At 35.6% G+C, this 22,980-nt stretch overlaps 2 protein-coding genes and 1 pseudogene across 3 annotated transcripts; all 3 read right to left on the reverse strand.

Moving 5' to 3' along the window:
• Nucleotides 1-2,009: 2,009 nt before the first annotated feature.
• LOC113776758 (inactive TPR repeat-containing thioredoxin TTL3) lies at nucleotides 2,010-5,924 on the reverse strand. Its single transcript, XM_027321821.1, is given in 8 exon segments — nucleotides 2,010-2,162; nucleotides 2,468-2,568; nucleotides 2,890-3,130; nucleotides 3,396-3,478; nucleotides 3,481-3,728; nucleotides 4,393-4,565; nucleotides 4,673-4,868; nucleotides 4,960-5,924. Coding segments are annotated over 8 exon segments (2,160 nt in total).
• Nucleotides 5,925-13,646: 7,722 nt separating this feature from the next.
• LOC113778136 (protein SCO1 homolog 2, mitochondrial) lies at nucleotides 13,647-18,215 on the reverse strand. Of its 2 annotated transcripts, none has more exons than XM_027323421.1 (7): nucleotides 17,899-18,215; nucleotides 16,108-16,228; nucleotides 15,882-15,960; nucleotides 14,649-14,849; nucleotides 14,472-14,561; nucleotides 14,186-14,318; nucleotides 13,647-14,054 (listed from the first exon to the last, which is right to left on the reverse strand). In XM_027323421.1, the coding sequence occupies exons 1-7, from the start codon at nucleotides 17,967-17,969 to the stop codon at nucleotides 13,946-13,948; spliced, it is 804 nt and encodes a 267-aa protein (XP_027179222.1). In that variant the 5' UTR covers nucleotides 17,970-18,215; the 3' UTR covers nucleotides 13,647-13,945. The 2 variants fall into 2 exon arrangements, with proteins under 2 accessions (XP_027179222.1, XP_027179223.1); XM_027323422.1 differs by having other exon boundaries at nucleotides 15,882-15,974; nucleotides 17,899-17,981.
• Nucleotides 18,216-19,205: 990 nt separating this feature from the next.
• LOC113776759 lies at nucleotides 19,206-21,108 on the reverse strand (annotated as a pseudogene).
• Nucleotides 21,109-22,980: the final 1,872 nt, after the last annotated feature.

The raw sequence follows: 22,980 nt of genomic DNA on the forward strand, positions 1-22,980 counted from the left end.
CTGGATAGACTTTGTACAGGTTAGATGTGGATTTGTAAGATGACAAAAGACTTAGTCGCCATAAGCATTTTCAAGAGTTGTTGCCCCAACTAATCGACTTAACAAACTATTAGACTTTGGTGCAATAATGAGGAAGAACCTCTTTAAAGCTCTCCCGCATACACTAGGTTGAGAGTTTAAACTTCACCTAGCATTTTAAAAAAATTCTGAGAGTGTAATAATGCATTTATTTAATCTGGTGGTTTACCTTTCAACTCGTCTTTAGATTTCCCTTCCTCCATAGTGTAGATTAGTATAAAAATATAGTAGATTGGTGCCGTCGCCGAAAAAAAATTACGAGACTTAATAATACTAGGTGGATAACTGTTGAAATTCTAGTCGCACCGCCAAAATAAGTTGCTGGACTTGGTCTGCTATTTTATTTTCACCAAAAAATAGCGTAGTCTCACGTCTTTCAAGCTTTTTTGTTTGGTAATGAACGTGACATCTTTTAACAAAAGTTGCTTTCAGTATTTTCGGCTTGTCTAGTACAAAAGAGAAGATTTTCAAAATGTTGATCCAGCAAGTTTCCATCCATGACAATGTATTTAGACATGCACAAAAGTTAACCAATCATTCTTTGCTGGTTAGTCGAATGAAATATCTAATCAAGAACCAGTCATAGTTGTTTTTTTTGGCTAGGATTCGTAGGCATGTAAAACTTCAGATAAAAATTTTACCGCTGTACCAGATGATGATGTCAGAGGATTAACAACACAGTAACTAAGATTGAATAGGCTTGATTTAAAAAAATTTAAGAATTTTTCTAATGAGTGCTCTAACACGCCTAATATTCATTTAACCTACCATATACGTACACCTATTAATAATTATTGTCTTTCCTTGCATTGATATACTTTTCCTATTTAATCTCACCTACTTTTATTTGTATTTATTTACGTCTCCTAATTAATCTTATATTTTTAAAAATATAACACCTGAAATATTTCTAACGAGTGCTCGTACACACCCGTTAGACAGACCGAAGAATTAAATACCCCGTCCCTTTATTTCAATCTTGGATTTGTTTCATGGACAAAGCAAATCCAAAGGAAATTGCGAAATTACTTGCTTAGAATAGGAAATCAGAGTACAGGGTTTTCCGACAAATTGAAATCAAAGCACTATTTCTCACCTTACTTTTCTCGAGTTTAATGTTGGGACAACACTATCTTAGCTGTATGGCACCATTAACACCAGCAAATGTAATTAATTGGCTGTAGGACCCTGAGTTCATCCTCTGCTGAGGGATGAATCTGATGATTGCTTAACTCTAGCAAATAACTTTTTATTTTAACCCCAAGACCACAAATTTACTGAACCTCTCTCTCATAAATATTCTTACAATTTTCTTTCTTAGATTAAAATTTGTTGGTTTTCTTCCCCCCTTTTCTTTTGGAATTCATGTTTCGAGTCAGTTTTAAAAATTTAGGAACAATGCAGTGAATAATATTGAAGTTCTTAGAGAAAATTATCGTGTTGAAACTTGAAATTTACTAAACAAAAAAAAAAAAAAAAAGATATCCTTTCTCAAAAAGTCAGCTGCAATTTCATAAGTTTAACATATGCATCACGCCATAAGGACAGAAATGAAGAAAATAAAAATAAAAAGGATTGACTTCATAAATCAACAAACAAAACCAAACATCTGAGCAATCCGAAACCTCAATTTTACATTAGGGCCTTTACACAAAAAATGAAAAGTTTGGTTATTCACCATGTTAATAAAATGTCTTATAGTACAATCCAATCCTCAATTTTCCAACATGAACCCATTTTTCCCTTGGTGCTAAAAGAGCCATGCCAACATAGGCCAAGGCTAATGAATTGAATCCTAATCCCTAGTAAGCCTCCAAATTTTATAGAATCTTTTTTCTCTTTTAATTCTGTTCTCTTCCCTAACAAAGAGTTTTGATCCCCTTTTTTTTTGGCTCTCTACAGCTGCTTCAAAATTTTTAAGCTGCAGGATGTTAGCTGATGTACAGTCTGATTGTGCTCTCTAATAAATCATGGTTGTTGCCTGAAATTTCCCTGGTTTTTGAACCACTTTTGTAAATCTTGAAGGCCGGCAATGCATTTACACCTTCAGATTTTGCCAAGGAAGGTTGATCCTCAACTTCAACCTACGTAAATTAAACAATAAAAAGCTACCACCAAAGAAATAATAAAATGTCTAATACTAGTGAGGATTAGAGAATTGATATGTACCTGTTTAGCTCTAAAATAGAATATTGTTATAGGTAATCTTTTTTTTTTAATTAAAAAATTGCTTTAGTTCTTCTAATCATCTCTAATCATCCCAACTGGTCAAAAAGAGTAAATTCTTAATCTATTGTGCCAAAGAAACCTGTAGGAAACTTATGGCATTTTATGATGGGATTCTTGATCATTCCACCAGTAAAAAAAAAAAAATTAAAGAATTCCAAACCTTGAGGAAATTGACAGAGGGGTATCTCTTTTGCAGCTGCTCCATATAGTGAATTGTTGGCTTGTCACCTGGCTTATTACAGAATAGGACAACAGACACACCTGCATTATGAAAAAGAGAGCACACAATTTCCTATCAAAGTCGAATCAAGAATCCTAAACACATCAATTAACCTCATTTTCACTTGGACTTTACATTAACTAAAACACATAAAGATTCCTAAACACAAACTACCACCCGTGGATATACATATTTGTGAACGTGTGGAGTGGGATTTGATTTTGATCCAAATGTACGTATGTGCCAAAACAAGAATCCAACATAATATATAGTACCATTTCGTTTGGTAGCTAATCAAGATAAAATTTTAAAGAAAAACATTTCGGTTGGCAAAGATTCTGATCAGTTACTATTATTATTACCAGGAGAGGTTACATAGTCCCTGAAACGTTCGTTGCTTGACACGACAATTATGTCACTACTAGAACGGGCATCATTTCCAATTCCACCATTGTGGTTGATGGTTTTCACGTCTTGGCCTCCTCCTCGCTGTGTTCTTAGCTGTGCTTGGGCCTCCTTCAGCATCTGCCCCACCTCCTCGTCCTCTGGTGAATCTCTGAGTAGCGCCTCACAATCCTGTATACATGCCTCCCATTTTTGCAACTATCACCCCCCCCCCACCACCACCAATTAAAGCACATTAGTACTCTTATAACCAAAACAATATACATATTTAGCCTTCTCTATAAGGCATTTTTCGAGTTTTTACTGTTTCTGTTATAGATGAAGCCCCTTAGTACTATACCATCTTCTTCCTTTTTTTTTTTTTTTTTATTGAACGTTTCAAAAAATTTATTGACAAGAAAATATATATATATATAGTTAACAAAAAATTTGAGTCGTATTATGGGAGTTTGGAAATAGTTACCTTGGCAAAGCAATCACTTCTTCTAAGTCTGGCCTTGCTATATGAAGGGCGTACATGGAGGGCGGCATTACAATCTTCCAATGCTTTTCATGTTGACCAAGTTTGGTTCGACAGGCAGCTCGATTGCACAACAAGACAGCATTGTAAGGATCATGGTTTAGTCCTTCTCCATATGCAACGCATGCTTCGGAGTATTTTCCTAACTTGAAGAGGTCATTTCCATTTGATCTGGCTGTTGCCACAGCTCTAGTTCTCCTCACCAGCATGCTTGCTTCTTTATTATTTGCATCAAGCCTAGCAGCAAGTTGAGCTGCCGCCACAGCATCATCAAACCTTCAATCATTTTTTTGTATTAGTTCTTATTACCATACAAGGAAATTAAATTCAAGTTTTTTATTTTTTATTGAATAGGAGTAGCAATTAATTGACCAGTTGGGAGAGTATGAAAAAAAATAACAATTGACCAGTTCTTCTGTATTATCCTAAGTTTTTCATTATTTTGGTGTTTGCCATGATAACTTAATTCGAATTGAATGTCAATTTGCAACAACCGTTGAACAGGAAATTTTAAATGAGAAGATAAACCGTGTTGAACAGGAAAAATTCAATCTAAACTTAGGTAGGTAGCCATAGGAAGCATAGGAATATTTGCACCAACACCAAAATTGAGGCATCTTTTGGTTTCTCTTTTCTCTAACATGTTTTATCTTTTGAGTTGTTGAACCAATCATGATTAGGTTCATTAATCATAAATAACTGGTAAACATGCACCTTTTTTTAACCTCTTTCTACGCAGACTGCAGTAAAAAGAGTCTCTCTTTTTTACAAGTTGAATTAAAGACATCTATCTTTAGGTGACTCAATTAGCTAGGAGCAAAAGTACAAAACTTTGAAAAAAAATTATACTCCATGCTTTCTTTATCAAAGAAAAAAGGTTCTATCAAAAACCACTGTGATGATGAGTTGATATTTCTTGATCAAATGAAGTACTACTAACCTGCCAGCAACCATGTCAACTTGAGCCCGTATGACTAACAGGGTTGCATTACCAATAGGGCCAAAGAATTTTGTACACTCATCATCTTCAAATTTTGGACCATTTTTCATAATCTCATCTGCTTCTTGGTGTCTTTGGAGCTTTAATAAGGCTTCCGATTTCAATGCAAATATCTATGTCAATGACATTCAAGCAAGAACTGACGTCAAACATTGATTTTCAAGAAAAATTTACAATTTTTGTGTGAGTAAAGAAAATAAAATTGATGGCATAGGCTAACCTGTGGAGCAGAATCAGCTCCAGCTGCTACAGCAAGGCCTGTTTCTCTTAAGAGAGTATTCCAATCTCTTTGCATTTTGGCCTCAGTGCACTTGTTCAGATGAACCTGAAGCTTTTTAACTTTTGTAAGAACATCAGGATCAGCTTCAACACCGGCATGTTTGTAATGATACATGGCCTTTTCTGCTTCCCCCAATCTGCCAACCCCCGCCAAAAAAAAAAAAAAAATTCATGAATTGATTAACATACTTTTCCTAAATTAAAGTGGAAGGAAATGAATTCTATTACCTGACATATAAGGTTGCCAAACGATTATGAGCTCTTTGGTAACTAGGTTCAATTCGAATTGCTTCTCTGCACTCGAAAACTGCCTCAAGAAGCCTCCCAAGAGCTGTCAGAGCTGCAGATTTGTTGCTTCGATAAGAAGCTTTATTAGGATCAATAGAAATTGCAGCATCATACAAAGCCAAGGCTTCTGCAAACCTTCCATTCTTGTAATCTTCATTACCCAAGATTTTCAATTGCTCAGGATCCATTCGAGTCGAAATAGCCCTGCAAAGGGAAGTTGGTTTTTCAGTTGATGACTCCTGATCATTCTGTTTTTTCACCACATTTCCCATGACACTAGTTGGATATTTCCCATTTGGTACTGATGATTCTTCTCTTGTAGCTCTAGGAAGATGATCAAGAATATTGCTCGTATTCAAATTACTATTTCCTCCTCCTCCTTGTCTTAAATTTCCCAAATTTCCAAACAACATCACATTGCTGGATGAAGCTCGGACTAATGTACTAGCACCACTTGATCTTTGATGATCAGCAATCATGCTATCGAGCTCGCCTGACAGGCCAACTGCTCCTTGTGGAATCTTCCTTCCCGCCCCTTGGCTGGGGGGTGCATCTCTCCTGCCCTGATTTTGCTTCTGATTACACACGGGAGGAGCTTGGCGATATTGATGAGCATTTCCAGGTGGAGTCTTTCCATGATTGGGCGCTGGCCTTTCAATAACCCTATCAACTTGTTTTTCTGCAGTAGGTTTTGCTTCTTCCTCCAGGAAAGAAGCCTCATCTGAGCCACCCCTTCGCCTTTTTGAATTAGGGGTGCTTGGAATTCTTGGGAAATGATTGGGATTTGAATTTGGTCCCGGAAGTGAACCTGTTGAAGTCGTTCTTCTAGGCCAACTCCTCCTTCCAAAAACAGCATTCAACAGCCCACAACCTGATTTTTTCTGCTCAGGAGAAACGTCTCCCATTTTCAGGTTATCAAGCCTCCTCTATGCCCAAAAAATTGAAGCTCAGAACTTTATATACAAAGAAGCCCGCAGCTTGTGATGGAAGACAAACAATGGAATTTGTTGTAATGATGTACAAGGAATGAATGTCAAAATAGTATGCATGGGAATTTTCTTAGAAAAAGTCTGGTTTTGGTTAGGACATATTTTATAGTAAAAATGCAACAAAAAATTATTCAAATTCAACCACTTGTGGGCCAAGGAAATTAAAGAAAAAGACAATTTACGGATACAATAATGTTGTTTGTTGTCACCAAGTATAGAGAGGACCCTTGTTATGAAAAGAGAATTTTAAGAATATGGTGGTGGAGAACTGGAGATAGATAGAGATATTCATACAAAGGTTGGTTGTAATAATTGTGTCAAAAAAAATGTGGGGCAGTATGGCTGCACCCCAGGAGATTTGTTCATCTTTTCTGTATTAAAAATTGATAATCTCACACAGCCTCCTGGAGAGGCTACACCCAACAGAAAACAAACTCACTCTTACTTATGAAAGATAAAGAAAAGATGACAGCATGAGAGAAAAGACAAAGAAACAGAATTTGGAGAAAAAAGAAAAAGAGAAAAGTTTTTTTCTTTTGAGGATTGATTTTAATGGGAATGTGAATTTTGGGGGTTCTACTTTTTTTCCTTAATTTTTTCTTTGTTTTGCCTTTTTGTGTGGTGGGAAAATGGAAACCAAAAAACTCGGTCATTAAAGGAAGGAGGATCTCTAGAATTTTTAAGAAGAGAAAATCATAATAAAGGTGTGAGAAATGTACCTTTATTATTTGTTAATTCATCTATTAGTTTTTTTTGGTGTTGCAAAAACCTCAATTGGGGTAGGCGATTTCGTATTCTAAATTTGTTTTCCAGCCAAGTAACAGACAGGATAGACCCCAAAAAAAGCCCTTAGGAGGGGAGTTCACGTATCTTCCTTCTACCAGCCCATGTATGCTTCCCCTCCAGCTGTATTACTATAGAAGTGGACCTACCTTCCTCTTGCCGAATGGGGTTCCCTAATGCATTGCTATTACATTCCTTTAGCATTTCCTGTAGTTTTATTCTCTTTGTGATTTTGACTATTACATTCTCTTTTTTTTTTTTTTGAGATTTAATGCTCAAACTTTTTTCTTTGGCCAAAAAAACCTCACTGACCATTAAACTATTGCTCGCATTGACTTTGGATCATTAAATAATTTTTCGTTATAAATTGGCCACTAAACTAATTAATTAATATAACCATGGCCATCTCGTAGATTTTGGCTCTTAATCTACAAAATAATTAGAACATCCAAGGGTTTTTTGTCCACTATTAACTCGACCCTATACTCTTGCTCCATTAAGTTTTAGCAAAATAGCTCCAGTATTAAACGTTTCATAGCCTATTTCTTGCGGTTCTTCAAGATCATCGCGGGTGGTATTTTCACCAACTTCAGAATTCATCCAATATAACTAACACTTAGTGACAAGCATTCTGATTATTTTGTAGATTAAGAGCCAAAATCCACGAAATGGTCACGGTTGTATTAATTAGTTAGTTTAATGGTCATTTTGTGATGAAAAATTATTTGATGACCAAAAGTTGACATGAGCAATAGTTTAATGACCATTGAGATTTTTTGCCCTTTTTCTTTTGTTTTTGTAATTTTGGCCAATTTGATCAGTAGTTGAATGTTAATTTTGGACTGGAGAAACCAGTAATCATTATTAACTACGAACTGAATTAATATCATTATCTGTACCGTCCTGTTTAAGTGCATGATTTGTTTCAAATAATGTCAAAGTAGCGAGGGAGTAATATACAGTGCATTGGCCTTTTACAATAGCCCACATGGAACTATACAAAATGCCAAAGCTTCAAGAATTCTAGAATGTAAAGTGACACTATATGGAATGAGAACCTAGAGATGAAGTCGGATATGTTAGGTGGATTCTGCTCGAGATTGAAGAGTTTTTGTTTCTTTCTAGAATACGAGGATGTATACATGCTTATAAGTCATAACAAAGAGGATCAGATGACGCATGAGTAGTTTTGATGTTCAAGTCTTCTATCTATCCACTTTGACACCATCTTCATACGAAAAAGTCAAAGCCTCAATACTTTCTAGAGTGTGAAGTGACACTAGCCCCTATGGAAATTGGAAATTTGTGTACTTGGATACATAGATAAAATATACTTGAAGTTAATTGATGAGCTTGGACCAGATGGTAGGTGTGTTGCTAATATTAATGCTAATGAGAGGTCGCAATATCGGCTAACCCCTGTATGTGGTACCTTAAAAGGTTTTGGATCAAATCTTCATTCTTGAATAAGAATCAGACTCTGCAGATACTCTCGGGTCGAATGTGGATTAGTTTCACTGAAAGTGGGGATACCGGATGTTCAAAGTTTAAAAAAAAAAAAAAAAAACCTAAGGTTGAAGGTATTTTTTTTCCTTTTCCAGAATATAAGAAGATTTATTGATACTTGTGATCAAAAGAGAATGAGAGGATGTGTAGGTACTTGATGTTGAAGCCTTCTTGTTTATATCTACCTTGATACCATCTTCTTGATTCTGCCTAGAATTAAGAGGATGCATACAAAGGGAAAATGTTTCATCGTTTCTGCTCACCTATTTCTTAATCCTATTCTAACACAAAAGGCAAGATATCTTCTTTCTATTTGTGCATTTTCCTTATTAAAGTTCTTTTTCTTTTCTTGTTTTGACATATGGATTTAGCATCAAATTTATCGGTAACCGAACTTAGCAACGACCTTGAGATTCTTGTTTCCTCGTAGTCTAAATATGCTTGAAACTCAAAATTCAGCATTGTGATCATAAACTTCAAGGATTTAGGATTTTTTTTTCATGCACCAACAATTGATAAAATGCAAAATCTAGAACCTTGAGTGATGGAGCTGATATCTGACCTAAAAATTTGTTGGCTAGTCGAATTTCAAAAACCTTGAAATTTTCTGTCTCAAAAGTCCTCTTCTAGCTGATAGCGTAAATTAATCTCTAATGTGGGCTATCAAGTAAATAGCAAATTGTAATTACGTTCATAACTCTAAAGACGTCCACTTTTTTAGACTAATGAAAGGAATACACACACACACACACAAAAAGGCAACTTAAATGAAAAACAAAATCACCATGAAGTTGGTTGGAGCTACCTACTTTGGCTCGAGGAATAGGAACAATACCAACTCCGCTTATAGGTTACTTTCAATTAACACCAAAAACTGGGGCTTTTACATTTCGTAATCGGGACATAAACCTCCATTCGCCATGATTTAAAGTCCTTTATGCCACTCTAAATCTCAATTAACAGTTGAAAGTTAATCACTATTGGGCTGAAAAAGTCCTAAAATTGCAAGATTTAAGTCGAACTTTTGAAAGTCACTAAGATAGTAATGTGCGAATTCGAGGCTCCGAGGTTTACTCGACTCGTGCTGTGTGGAAACTGAATATAGCTATCTATTGCTACAGAGTAACAAGAAACAAAAATTCATTTGAAATAGGAATAATTTTATACTAAATATTGTTCTACATTAAGTGACGTACGACTTAAATAATAAGTGATAAACATGGATTTGCCCGGCTTCCTTGTTCTTTATAGGGTAGACTCTCTGAAATACATGGCAAATTCATAACAGACCCCTCCTTCCTGAGTGTAGAAGGGCACAGACCATGATGTTAGACAAGTACTAGTATCCAACATTCAATTCAATCAAATTAAATTCTTGATGTGCAATCAATTCAACCAATCAATCAATCTAACCAAACAGCTGTTCGACTGTTCATCATGTGACTGCAGAAAATTTTAACAAGTTACATGCTCAAGCATGTACTTGACTCATCCCTAAACATAAAGGAAGGCAACCAAATAATTTCTATGCAGAAAGTGTTCTTGGCATTCTGCTTTTTTTTCTTCTCTTTTATCTGAGCCACCTTTATTTGGGGTATAGACAGGAAATCCTTTTTCACCAGGTGGGACAATGGACGCTAAGCTCTCTACTAAATTGCCAACTGGAAAATATTTGTACCATATTTTATCCCTCCATTTGTCAGATTTTCGAGCCTTCCAGTTAAAGTTTTCGAATGATACAGAACAGAACGTCTGAGTGGTGTACCTCTCTCAGTTGCTCCACCAGGCTCCGACGCAATAGTCGCCAGAATTTTTTTGGTATGGCATTACATCGGCTGTACTAAGGATAGGCTGAATATCCAAAGTATCTTTAGTTATGGCAAATAGTTTTACCCAGGAACAGAGATTGTTCCCTCACCCAAAGTTCACACACACTTGGACTAGTAAAATCCAGATATAGAAAGGTATCCTTGGAATAGCCTAAGCCTATGGTAAGTTTGAATAGGAACATGATCAGGAATGAATGAAAATAGCTTCAAGTATTTCTCGATTTATGTTAAATGGGTTCACCCAAACTGCACCCCTGCATATATCCATTGAATCCAGTAGAACTACATCCCCTGCATATAATCCAGTAAAGAAATCCATCAAGGATCAGTCCCATTGAATCCCACAATGGCATTATTCTGGGCGCAGGATTAGCACCATAGCTGGTTGTTTTTTGTTTTCCAAGAATGGTTCATAAGACTATATATCCCAACCTTGTACCTTTCATGGACCATTTCAGGTGGTGGTGTCATATCAACACCACATGTTGGAACAACAACAAAGAGAATACTATAAGATGGTTGCAAAATTAACAAGAAAAAAGTTTCAAATCTTGATTACAAATCACTTTCCTTAAGGTTTTATTCATCTCCTATAATGTGCAAAAGACTAAAGACGAATATCCTCTAGAATTATGAAGTTTGGATGCAAAAACTCTACACTAAGTTGTTACAACTCCCAAAGAACAAAGAAAAGAAGAGCAAAACTTTCTCTAGAATTTGTAGATATTTTTGTGTGCAACTAAAAGACCACAAATTGATCCATATAAATAAGATTTCATGTCGCCTAAATAGTTATTAACCATTACAATCATGTGTGGAGTTGTATCACTTCAAATGACGGTTGAAACCTGTAAAGTTGCGAATGAAACACAGAAATCTACTTGTAGAATTCTGCCTAGGTTTTCAATATTTAAAAATATTTCAACAATCCCCTGCCATTTTCAATATATTGAAATTTCTTTATGGATCATTGAAAAATTCTGATAATCCATGCATAAATAATGGTATCTTTCGATTGAACCATTATGTTCGTGTTAATTGATTATAACTTGTTAATATTATTTGGTAAACAAATTTTGAACCAAAAGTATATGCAACAAGTCACATAATTTATGTGTGTGTTAATTTACGTGGATTATTGCTTATACTCTTAGTTTAAAACTTGTCTACAAAATATTATTAACAAGTTATAATCAATTAACACTAAGACAGTGGTTCAATCGAAAGATACTATTGTTTATGCATACAAATTATTAGAATTTTTCAGTGATCCATAAAGACATTTTCAATATATTGAAAAAGGCAGGGGATTGTTGAAGAAATTTTCAGTAATTGAAAATTTCAGAAGTCACACCTAACAACTTTCTACAATTGTGCTTGCAACCTTTTGCGTTTCAAATGATTCAACCGTCATTTGAAGGGATGCATCTCCAAACAAATTTCAAACATTCAATAATTATTTAAGGGATATGAAATTCTATATATGGATCAATTTGAGACCTTTTTGCTGCAGAATTAAGGTCTACAAATCTCAAAAATTTCTACTCTTCTCTTCTTTGTTCTTTGGGGATTGTAACAACTTAGTGCAGAGTTATTACAATTAAATTTCATTTTATCTTAGAGGATATTCGTCCTTGGTCTTTTGCACATTATAATGGACGAATAAAGCTTTAAGGAAAGTGATTTGTAATCATGATTTGAAACCTTTTCTAGTTAGTTTTGCAACCATTTCATAGTGTTTCCAACACCACATACTATGACGATTTTGTAGTCTTCACTCTTCAGTCACGGGATCAAAATCAAAGCCAACAGCAAGAATCCAGTGATCTCTACTAGTGGTTCTTGGTGATTGTAACAATCAGCATTGCCGTAAGGCGCGCTGGGTTCCATAGAATATTCTCTGGAGACCACATCCACACTCCTCCTCAAGCACAACAGCCCTCGAGAACTACCTAAGAGATACACTTTCCGGCTAAGGTAGAGTAAATCATTGTGGAGGATTGTGTAGTTATGATCAGCATTTGCGATTCTCTGGGCATGCATATCAGGGATACGTTTGCAGGAGCTCGATCCAACTGTGCAGCAACAATGTCCGGGGTGCCTGGTTTTGGAGATGAGTGTTGATCAAACTTTGGTCAGAGGTCATAAGGTTTTGCCATGACTTGCATGCGTAGCAAAATAAATCTGACTAGGGTCTTAGCAGGTAAACGATAAAAGATTTGGAAAATTATGTCGGTGTAATTTGAAGATTCTTCCTCCATGTTCAATCCCAGAAAAGCTCCGATTTTATTTTTCGACCATAATAGGATGGTCATGGTACCAGTAATTGTGTAGGGGCTGCTCCGGCCGGATTTATGTAGCATAACCTAAACTAACAAATAAGAGTCCAGACTGGAAGAGAAGACAAAAGAGGATGAGGACGAATGTAACTCAAAAAGAGGATATTTCGTACCAATCAACAACTTCTGTTGTTGGTTCCTTAGGCCTAATGCTTTGTGGATACGCTCGGCTAGATTTCCACGGTTGTATTTAAAGAGATAAGTTGCATGGCAGAAAAGAAAGAAAACGAAAGGTTATTAGTTAATCAAATTGTTTAAAAAACTTTCTTGTTTCACGTATAAAGAACTGAACGTATATCATCTCTCACGTCTAGACTCCAGCTAAAACCAATTGGTTCTTTATGTTATTTTCACACTTTATCCCAAGACAACAACAAAGGAAGGCTTTCTCATCGGGAAAACCCAAATTATCTATTAAAAAATAACTCCCTTGTCAAATATCTAGGTGTGTATGTGTGTGTGAAAACGATTGAAAATCAAGATAATTCATTCCAATATTTTTAAACGATAGATACAAATATGAGAATTGCTAAAATCAAATAGGTGGATTATCATTTAGTTTGTATCTGTATGAGTTGGACCGTGGTTTAGAATAGGATTTTCCGACGTAATTAAATTCATAATTACACAAACAAGTTACACTTTCTGATAGATGCTAAACAACTCAGCTTATACTAATTCTGTGACTGAGAACTCTCCAAATCTCGCGAGGGGGATGCAATAGCAAACCGCAGTGCATTACTCATTGCAGTAGTAAATGGCATTTCAGACTGCAATATCTGGAGATCCGGATGATTGCTAAAGGCAAAGGTCATTTGTTTTCTCAAAATCTGTCAACAAAGCTTTGGCGTAGCATACCAACCCTACATCCTCCTGGAAGCTGGGGAAGGCATGCTTTCACACTCCACATATTCATCGTAGCAATTATTAGCATAACCACAACAAAAAGATATATACATACAAATTGTAGTTCTTGATGCCAATTTGATTTGCCAACTACATGAAATTTTTGGTACGATCCCAGATGCTGCCATAACGAGGATGGATGTATGACTGTAGGGGCTTACGGATGTTCCAGACTGCAAAGATTGAGCTACTTGTTTAACATTAATTATCCACTTTCGCACCCAAAAAATAATACCAACAATAACAATGCAAACACAACCAAGGGAGAGCAGAGATCTGACCAAAAACACTCTTTCCGCTAATAAAATTGCACAAATAAACTTTCCATCTCAGATCATTTCTTTCTGTGCCAGTTGAAGTGTAACCTCATAAAAAAAAAACTTAAGGGAATGGTTAGTAAATGATTCGCTAGTACTCTTGTATATGGAGCTCTGTTTGAGACATCCATCATTTCTAATGCCAATACAATGGAACTTGGGAAGAGTAAACAGCCTTTCAACTGAGCAAGAGAAGACAAGTAGATTGCTATCCAAGTCAGATGTTCCTCCTACGCAAAAAGAATGCATCAGAATGACTATGTTATAGTTTTCTTCAGCTCCTTGAATATGGCTTCTGACAATTCCTCTGCATTGTATTCCACTCCAAAGCATTTTACTACTTGCATTTTTGGATTCAACAAGTACCTGTTTGAGGTTTATTGATGTTAACTTTGTCGAACTTTTGGACTCATTAAGAACGTCATAAAGACTGAAAAGAAAACAATAGACAAACAACACAGATGGTCAGGAAAGAGGAAGGAAACCCCGATGCATACATGTTGTGGGAAGACTCAACAAGATAATCGTCTGCTTCTTCATCAACTTTCCTGAAATACACTCTGTATTCTTGTGCCATCTGCCTAATAGCTGCAACTGGTCCCGTCAGTCCCACAATTCTTTGGTCAAACTCTGCAATTGAGTTTTAACACAAGTAGAATACATGGAGCTTAATCATTAACAGCACATTAATAGACCTTCATGGCAGAATACAAACAACTTTATCAAGCTCAAGGAATGGAATATAGCAACAGCAAAAAAAAAATACAAACAGGAAAAACTCACCTCTAAGATAAGCATGCAGTTGGGAAGGGGTATCACGTTGAGGATCCAGTGTAACAAATATGGGTAGAACCCTGAGATTCTGTTTAGAATCTTGTAACAACAAGAATACAAAAGTTTAGCGGTTAACGTCTTTCAAAATATAATAATTCAATAAAAGTACAAGTAAAAGAATACAACCTAGAATGTCAATAGCCTTGGCCATCTTTTGAACTTCCGCTGGCCCAACATCAGGAGAAGAAGTATAATCGAAGTAGAGAAGAACCCAGTTACCCAGAAGCTTCTTTTCTGTGACCACCTGACCTTCAGTATCAATTAGACTGAAAGGACCACCAATTATTGGCCCTTCAATGGAACTTCTTTCAAACTTTTCACCCTGGCCTGATTCAAACAAACGGAAAGACGATTTTGATAAATATCTGCATCAACTGCTTATGCACAAGGATCTGATGTTTATCTACATAACCTGGAAATATGTGCTCAAACTGATATAATACCACAATATGTGATTTATAAGTTAGATCCCCAGCAACCAAAGTTTCTCATGAATGGGAGACAAATTCTAAACTCCAACTGATATGTGAACAGATAGTATAAATAACGGTAAGAAGCATTATGAGCCTATTCTGAGCTAGTTTACCATCCCATCTATGGGTCAAGATTGATTTCCAACCAATTTGTTTACTTGATAATTTCGTTTCCAACTTACTCGGTTCCATCAAAAGTTCAGAATAATGAAATTGTATGATGATCTTATGGTCCATGAAACTTTATAATAACAGCAAGGCCAATGCATTTGAAATATTGAGGGAGCAAATTGAAATTTCAGAAAAAAATTACAGGTGCAAAAGTCAGATCAGTCCCAATCTCCAGATCACCTATTGTTAAAACAGATTGCAACATACCTAAAGCCTCACTTCAGAAAAGCCAACAGATACCGGCCAAATCATCACTTGTCCCAGTTGCAGGTCATCATCAACAAACTTCCCAAAAATTCCCCATAACCATAACTCATCACTAAACTAGCTTACAACCTAAATAACAAATAGAAATTTGACACGTTCATCACAGCCCTCAGAGTTCAACTATGCAAATAGAAGAGATAAACTATGAGAGAGAGAGAGAGAGAGAGAGTTTGTGAATGTGTTGTACACCGTGCAAAGATGGGTAAACAACCAATAGAGAGAGAGAGAGAAAGAGCGAGCATACACAATCTGTCCCTCTCTCTCTCTCTCACACACACTCTCTCACGCACACACACAAACAAATGTATACCTTTTTTGGTCAACAGTTACAACTGCAATACTAACACCTAGCGAGCTATACAAATCCTTTGGCAAGTATTTCATAAAATGCACGAGAAGAACTTCAGTTTCTGACTTCTAAGTGATTACAATGTGGAAGTAATATAACCTTTAGGGATGGCCCTCCTCTCGTCATTGTAGTGAAGAAAAAATGCCAGACCACCAACTCCAGCCAAAACAGCACCAGGCTGCAAAAGACAAACTAAGACTAAGTGAATAAAATGGCAGGGAAGAAACAAACTAATAAAAAGATGTGTGAGCTGGAGAATTAAAAGAAAGCAAGAAAGTTCAGTCATAAAAGGTTTTCAAAGCAAAGAGCAAGTTAATTAGCATACAACTATATAAGGTCTCCAGGAATGAGAGGTCGTGGTTTTTGGAGGCAATAAAGGAGGAGAGTTTGCGCTCTTTGCTGATTGCAAACATCTGCCAGAGTGGAAACTCTTACAGGGAATAAACCTGCAGCAGTATAAAAAGAAACAATATCATTAGCTTTAATGTGCCAAGGAGGTTCAGGGTTGGTCAGACTGTGTGTGCAAAATGGCAAGTGTGTCTGTATGTGTGTGTGTGTGAGAGAGAGAGAGAGGGAGAGATCCCAGGAAGGAAAAGAAGAATTGCAAGCTTAGATGAGGATTTATGTTTTACAACTTCATTCTGCCACAACATTTTGTCTCATTTGAATAACTCTAACAAACATCCTCAAGATTAGACTATTTCACTTTTCTTGCACATACTGAGCCCCAACTGTATAAACAAAAGTCAATTGAACTCAATTTGAATATATGCATGAACATGCATCAACAAATTGACACGCCATCAATGTCAGAAGCAAGATTGTACAGTGAAAAAGTAGTCACGTACATACACAAAAAACAATGCATAGGTTCCTCATTAAAACCAAAAGCCTCAAGTCCAAGTCTTAAAACATTCAAGCTTTATATATAGATGAAAATTTGTGCGTACTAAATCACGAGAACAGGAATAATGGTGAATCAGAGGGACATCTCTACCCAGAGAGTTGTATTCTCTCTTCAATATCCTGCAGAAGTCTCCCATAGTAGTTCAACGTGTTTTGAAATGTTCCGATTGAACCATAAGAAACTTGCTCATCCAGGTCATGCAAAAATTTAGTAAAATTACTGGCAAAATGAAATTTCTGATGATATCCCAGAAAAACCAAGTAAGTTGGTCTCTGCCTCCACAAAGAACCTTCATCAGCAACTTAAACAGGAAATGGCAATTTCTAGCCATCCATCTGACATCCTTCAGCACGATAGCTTTTAAAGCTGACAACCTGACCAGTAATAGAATACTCCATTTCTTATTCAAGTCCACTAACACTAAATTCATCATCAGTTTATTTCTACATATCTTGACAATAATCCACCTCCTCTGTGATATATCACCAGAGAGATAATAATAAAAAAAAAAATCACTGCCAAAATGCCTAACATGATAAGTACTGGATATCCTCCTTAAACGCATTCATTATCATTGAAATGAAATATGCTTTCATGTCTCTCAATCTTACCGCACAGACCATAAAACTTTGATATCTATAATCTACACAGAGAGAATAAGGGTAATGAATATTTTTACATAATCGATTGTAAATCTCTTATGTTGATTCGATCAGTAAATATAGCAAACGTTCAAGGATTGGCAGAACAATGAAGTCATGCAGAATAATCACATTGCCCAACAAGTCATGCAGAATACTGCTTTGGAATCTCATACTCTTCTAAATCAAACAAACAAACCTCATAATATACATGCTATTTAGTATGTTCTAAGCCTCCATTATTTCAGATTTACCATTTCACATTTTCAACAGCTCAAGCTAAGAAAAATCGACTAAAAATCTAAATGAGCCCATCTCCAACGAGACTTTGCAAACTCCTCCTTGGCCATAATGCATTAAGGAAATTTCAGAAAAGCTTGAAAATTAAACTCAACCCAGAAGAAAACTAAAGAGTTGAATTGCAGAGTAATCAAACAAACAAAAATAATCACCTGAAATAAATTACTAAACAAAGCCCACATGCTTAAACATGAAAATAAACTATGCCCACAAAAAAAAAATCTATCCAAATATGCCAAAAAACAACATAGATACGTGATGGTTATACCTTTTCAGAGTATTAAAGGATGCTGCAGAGCGATTTCTTAAGGAGGGGAAGATAACCCTTGACATTGACATTGACCTTTTTCCTCTCAATTTTCTACTTTCTTTTACAAATTTGGCACATGGGTAAGTGGCGTTTTCTTTATTTTGCAGTAAATTTTGTGAGAAAGAGAAATGAATTTGAAGTGGGTTTTATGAGTGAAAAGACGGGGTTCATGGGCATGTGAAGAAGGCACCGCTCCTTGACGACGTCGTTTTAGTTTCTTTTCGTCCAAGCTTGTTTCCCTCTCTGAGCCTGGTATTTGGTAAGACCAGGAAGTAGGCCGGGTTATGCTTGCGGGTTGAAAGAGAGTAGTATATTCGTTTCCACATCAATTTTATTAGAAGAGTACATTGTGGATAATCCTCTTGTAGAAAATGTGCCCTGATTTTTAGGTTAAGAAAAATATCAGTAGTTTGTTAAGGACAAAAAGATTTAGAAACTTCGATGAAATTTAGATAGATAGTTATTATCTTCAAGAGGAGGTGATGCCTATTTATTATTTTAGGTCCTAGAATATTTGCCTAATACAGTAGTTGAATGATGTGCAATGTCAATAGCAAAGTTTTTAGCTTCTAAGGGTGTTAATTTCATGCACTTCCTAAAAAAGAATGGCACCAATGAGGATGCGAATCTATCAATATCTAAATTAGCATCATTTTTAGAGTTAATTTTATGTATGCTGACAATGTATATACAGCTTATTTGTTTGGATAGGATATTATTTGAAATATTATTTGGAATAATTATTGTAGCACTTTTTGTGATGTGATGTATGTGAAATAAAAAGGTGGTTGGGAATATAAAAAGGTGGGTTAGAAAATGTGTTTATGATGCAAGCGAAATATTATTTGGGATAAGTTTTGTATCCAAACACTCCCAGTACTATTATCGCTGGATGACAACTAATTTCACATATAAATTTTACATGTATTCATCCATCCAACTTTAATAGCGTACAGTAGATTTATCATTATTTTTGGTTATGTGGAAAAATATTAACAAGAAAAAAGAAAACTTGTTTTGCATTATCCCTTCCATGACAATGTAAATGGGAATATTGAGAACCCATAATTCAGTATTACATAGAAAGACCCTTAGCGTTCATTGTTGGACTTTATGAGTTATTTTGATGATTCCCATTCGACTAAATTGATTGATTTTTCTTTCTTTTTTTCGGTTAGTCTTTTTGGTATTTGGCTGACAGAGGTCAAACTCAAACTCGCCTTCACATGCATGTTCAATGGGACAGAAGTCAATTAAGTCAAAGCTTATTCCAACCCAACTATTTCCAGAACTAGATCATCAAGTGTAGACTGATACCACCTACTTTGTAGTTGATTAGCATAACACATATTTTTCATCTGAGCTTCAATGGTTGAGAAGACGCATGATAAGGCCTGTAGAATAGGAGAAGGCTGAGGTTTATCTTCACCTTCTTCAACTGGTATATCTTCCAGATGTCTGGTCTTCATCTTGTTAATGGCATTTGCTGGATTCAGACTTTTAGGACACGTCGGTTGCTGTGCAGTTCTTAATAGTCCTGCATCGGTGTATAAACGCTTGTGATTCTCTGTCAATGCCTGCAGCCTCTCATCTGCATAATCGTCTCGACTGCGAGAAGAAAGAACACAATTCAGCATTGCGCTAGAATTGACAACGAAACATGCCTAGTTGATGGAACACTTCACCTGTAACCAATTGACTGGTAACAGGTTCAAGTCATCAAGAGAAATAAGTGGGGAATCACTGTGGATCATTTTTTTTAGAAAAAAATATATATATTGTGTTAGAATTTTAAGAACAATCATTTATCTCAAGAGTTCATGCAAAAATGCCATACAAAAATTTATAATTAAGATGCCAAAAAAAAGGTTATACATACAACAATTGAGGTCATAATTGTTACAGGACATACATATTTTGATGTCCTTTGATTTATACAAACAATCAATCATGAATTCACGACAGATCAAATCTCTGATCTAAATGATGTCAAAACAGGCGATGCCATAAATTTCCATCGCATAAATTCGGTCACAGGTGTCACATTGTATACTACATCATTTTTTTATCTAATTATAACTCCTTATATAGGTCTCTGGCACATTTGTATTTAATAAATTTCTGTATACAACCTGTCACAAATCCATCTATAAGCATGGAGCAATGAAGCTGGTCCAAGAAACTCTTCAGGGTTCCACCAATAAGAAGGACGTGATGCACTGCTGCAAGCGCAGAGAATGCACTCATACAATCCATCCTATAACTCAAACTTGGATCCTCTTCAGTTTCTATCTTCTGCAATGCATCCAAAACCTGCACAGAAATGTCAATCAGTAGTATTTTAATGTAAACTAGGTGCGTTACTGTAACTATCCATACTGAGTAACCCAAAAAAAAAAAAAAAGATCTTAGGGTAATTATTCATAGTTGCAAAAAATTCAAGAAAAAATTGCATTCAACCCCCTCAAGTCCGTCAATATTAACGAAATTTTTTTTGTTGTATGTGGAGAAATATAATTATATCTCTTTCTAACTTTTCCAAGAAAAAAGGCTATCCTTAATTGGTTGTCAATGTAATTTTTTTATAGTACCCGATTCCACAGATCCCATTGTAAACCTTTTTGGCTCTCTGTATTCTATACACTAAGCATGTCTTAAAATTGTTCATCTTCCAAACATAATAACTACTATTACTTTGTTAACATTTCTCATACATATACATATACGCAAAAGAGCACTGCTACACAACACGAAGGTTTTCATCCAACATGACTAACAAAGCAGGGAAGAGAAAAGCATTTTTCTATACAAGATTCATAAAGTCAATTTCAACATCACAAAAAGAGAACACAGAGCTTTGACATAATGAGCAAAATCATATCGAAATGCAATCTTACAAGTGCAGCAGTTTAGCTAATCTAAGAAATAAATAAAAGGGGAATGCAAATTTCAGTTTGCATATATAGGCTGACCATTTGGCCACAGGTGGATAGATCGAAAAAAAAAAATATTGGAGAAATGGCTTCTTGGTGGGATCATCTTGAACTCCTTCATTACAGCTTTGGTATTTTCCCTGAGTTTGGCATGGGATTCCACAGCTTCCTCTGCATGTTTTTGTGCAGTCTGATGATCTTCTAATGTAGGAAAATTATTCCTCCTTTGCTCCATTTTACTAAACAAGCGACCTATCTTTTTTCAATCTATCTTTTAACGAACCTTTTCCCATCTTTCTTTGTCTTCTTTAATTTCACTTGATAAATGTTCTCTTGAATCAGCTTAATTAGTCTACGCAATAAACAAAATTTTGCAGTTGAAGATTGGAATTTTATTCCAAATCGATAAATAAATTTGAGAAGGAAAAAATGAAATTCGTTGGCAATTTGCATGGCTCAAACGCGTTCAAGTGACGTGTCGAGAGTCCGAAATCGGCAAAGCTCTTTTCCAGAAGGGCCTTTTGTGGTCCAAATCCTTTTGAGCCCAGTTTTGATTCACAGTTTGTAAATAATTCCCCTATACCATGACAACACCTCAGAGCCTGATAGCCAGTTGGTTCCAGTATAGCACTAATGTCAATGGACAAATCCACATCGGCGAGACATCGGGCTCACAATACATGGGCCCATTGTTGTTTTCATATTAATATGTTGTTTGTGTTTTTCTTTTTTCTTAAAATCAACTAACTTATGATATTCAAAGTGTCTAATTGAACAAGAAGAAGAAGAAATAAATAAATACCTTCTTCAGGAGTACTACGAACACCAATGCATAAGTTTAAGAGAACAAATGCATCACACGATTCAGACTCCGTAATGCAGGTCAAAACTTGGGTAGACCTGATTTTGTAAATCATGTAGTCCAAATATTGCCACATCCTCAAATATTGGATAAGTGAGATGGTGTGACAAAATTTGAGTCACATAGTCGATATAGATCAGGTCTACCGAAGTGTTTGCTAATAATGCTTTATTTACACTATGTATCAATCACAAATCCCCATCTTGCTAATCCTTCTTTTGATAATCTATTTCATATGTGTTTCTTTTTGTCTATATAATATGAACAATATGAATTTATGGATAAATCTTAGGCATTATGCATTAACTATAGTTTGTGATGAGAAGAGAATCATTCCTATCTTCTAGTGTAGAAGCACTCTATCTAGGAAAGCTGGGCTTTTGTCCAAATATTATAAAGTTACAGTTGATTAATAAAATCTTTTAACGTTTTGAGGCGGAAAAATAAAAAAATAAAAATAAATAAAACACGTCTTTTGTGCTCAATCTATGCCTACATAACATTTGAAGAAGCAATTGAATGCCTAGGAATACATACAAAAGAAAGCCAATCCACGATTCAACTACAGACTTGACAAAATATGCAACTAACCATTTGGCTGCTGAATCATCAATATTAAGTAGTAGTATCTAGATGCTCTTCAGCTGGAAGCTCTTTTAGAATTTTCTTCAAGAATCGTTAATGACTGGAGCAAATCTACCATGTAATTGACTCCCAATTTGATTTACAACATTAGCACCATAAAATTGCAGTAATTAAGGGTCCCCTAGGTGCCATTTATCATATTAGAGAGACTTGAGCAGCCCATAACCAATTACTAGTATAATAGTACAAGGATGAGCCACTGGACAAGGGTCTTAACTTCAAAAGCATGGACTATAAATGGGCTGGTCATGAAAAAGACTATTCTATGCTTTGAGGTTTATCTAACTTTATGGACATAGACTTGTTAAAGAGCATCACATGTCTCGTTCGATGTAGTTCTTTGATAGGTCCACATCTAGACCCAATCCAAATAGAGCACATACTTACATGTTTTGTAAATTGACATTTTCTTGATTTATGCTATGATTAAAGTATATGCAATTGTTATACTAGAAAAAAAAACTAATAATTTTGACGTGAGAAAATGTATAGGATTTTTTAGAGAGCATTGAATTAAATCTCTCCGTAACATCTTGTCGAATGCATAATCGTTGAAATTATCAGCATTGATCTTGGCTCATGTCTTTATTCAGAATTGTG

This window comes from Coffea eugenioides, chromosome 7, assembly GCF_003713205.1.
Source record: "Coffea eugenioides isolate CCC68of chromosome 7, Ceug_1.0, whole genome shotgun sequence".
Classification (NCBI taxonomy): domain Eukaryota; kingdom Viridiplantae; phylum Streptophyta; class Magnoliopsida; order Gentianales; family Rubiaceae; genus Coffea; species Coffea eugenioides.

Excerpts from the sequence above, each read along its gene's own strand:
- LOC113778136 (XM_027323421.1), bottom strand. The coding sequence starts at position 17,969 with ATGTCAATGTCAAGGGTTATCTTCCCCTCCTTAAGAAATCGCTCTGCA. Across the intron at positions 16,229-17,898 it reads TCCTTTAATACTCTGAAAAG|GTTTATTCCCTGTAAGAGTT; the intron begins GTATAACCATCA and ends ATACTGCTGCAG. Across the intron at positions 15,961-16,107 it reads CCTGGAGACCTTATATAGTT|CCTGGTGCTGTTTTGGCTGG; the intron begins GTATGCTAATTA and ends TGTCTTTTGCAG.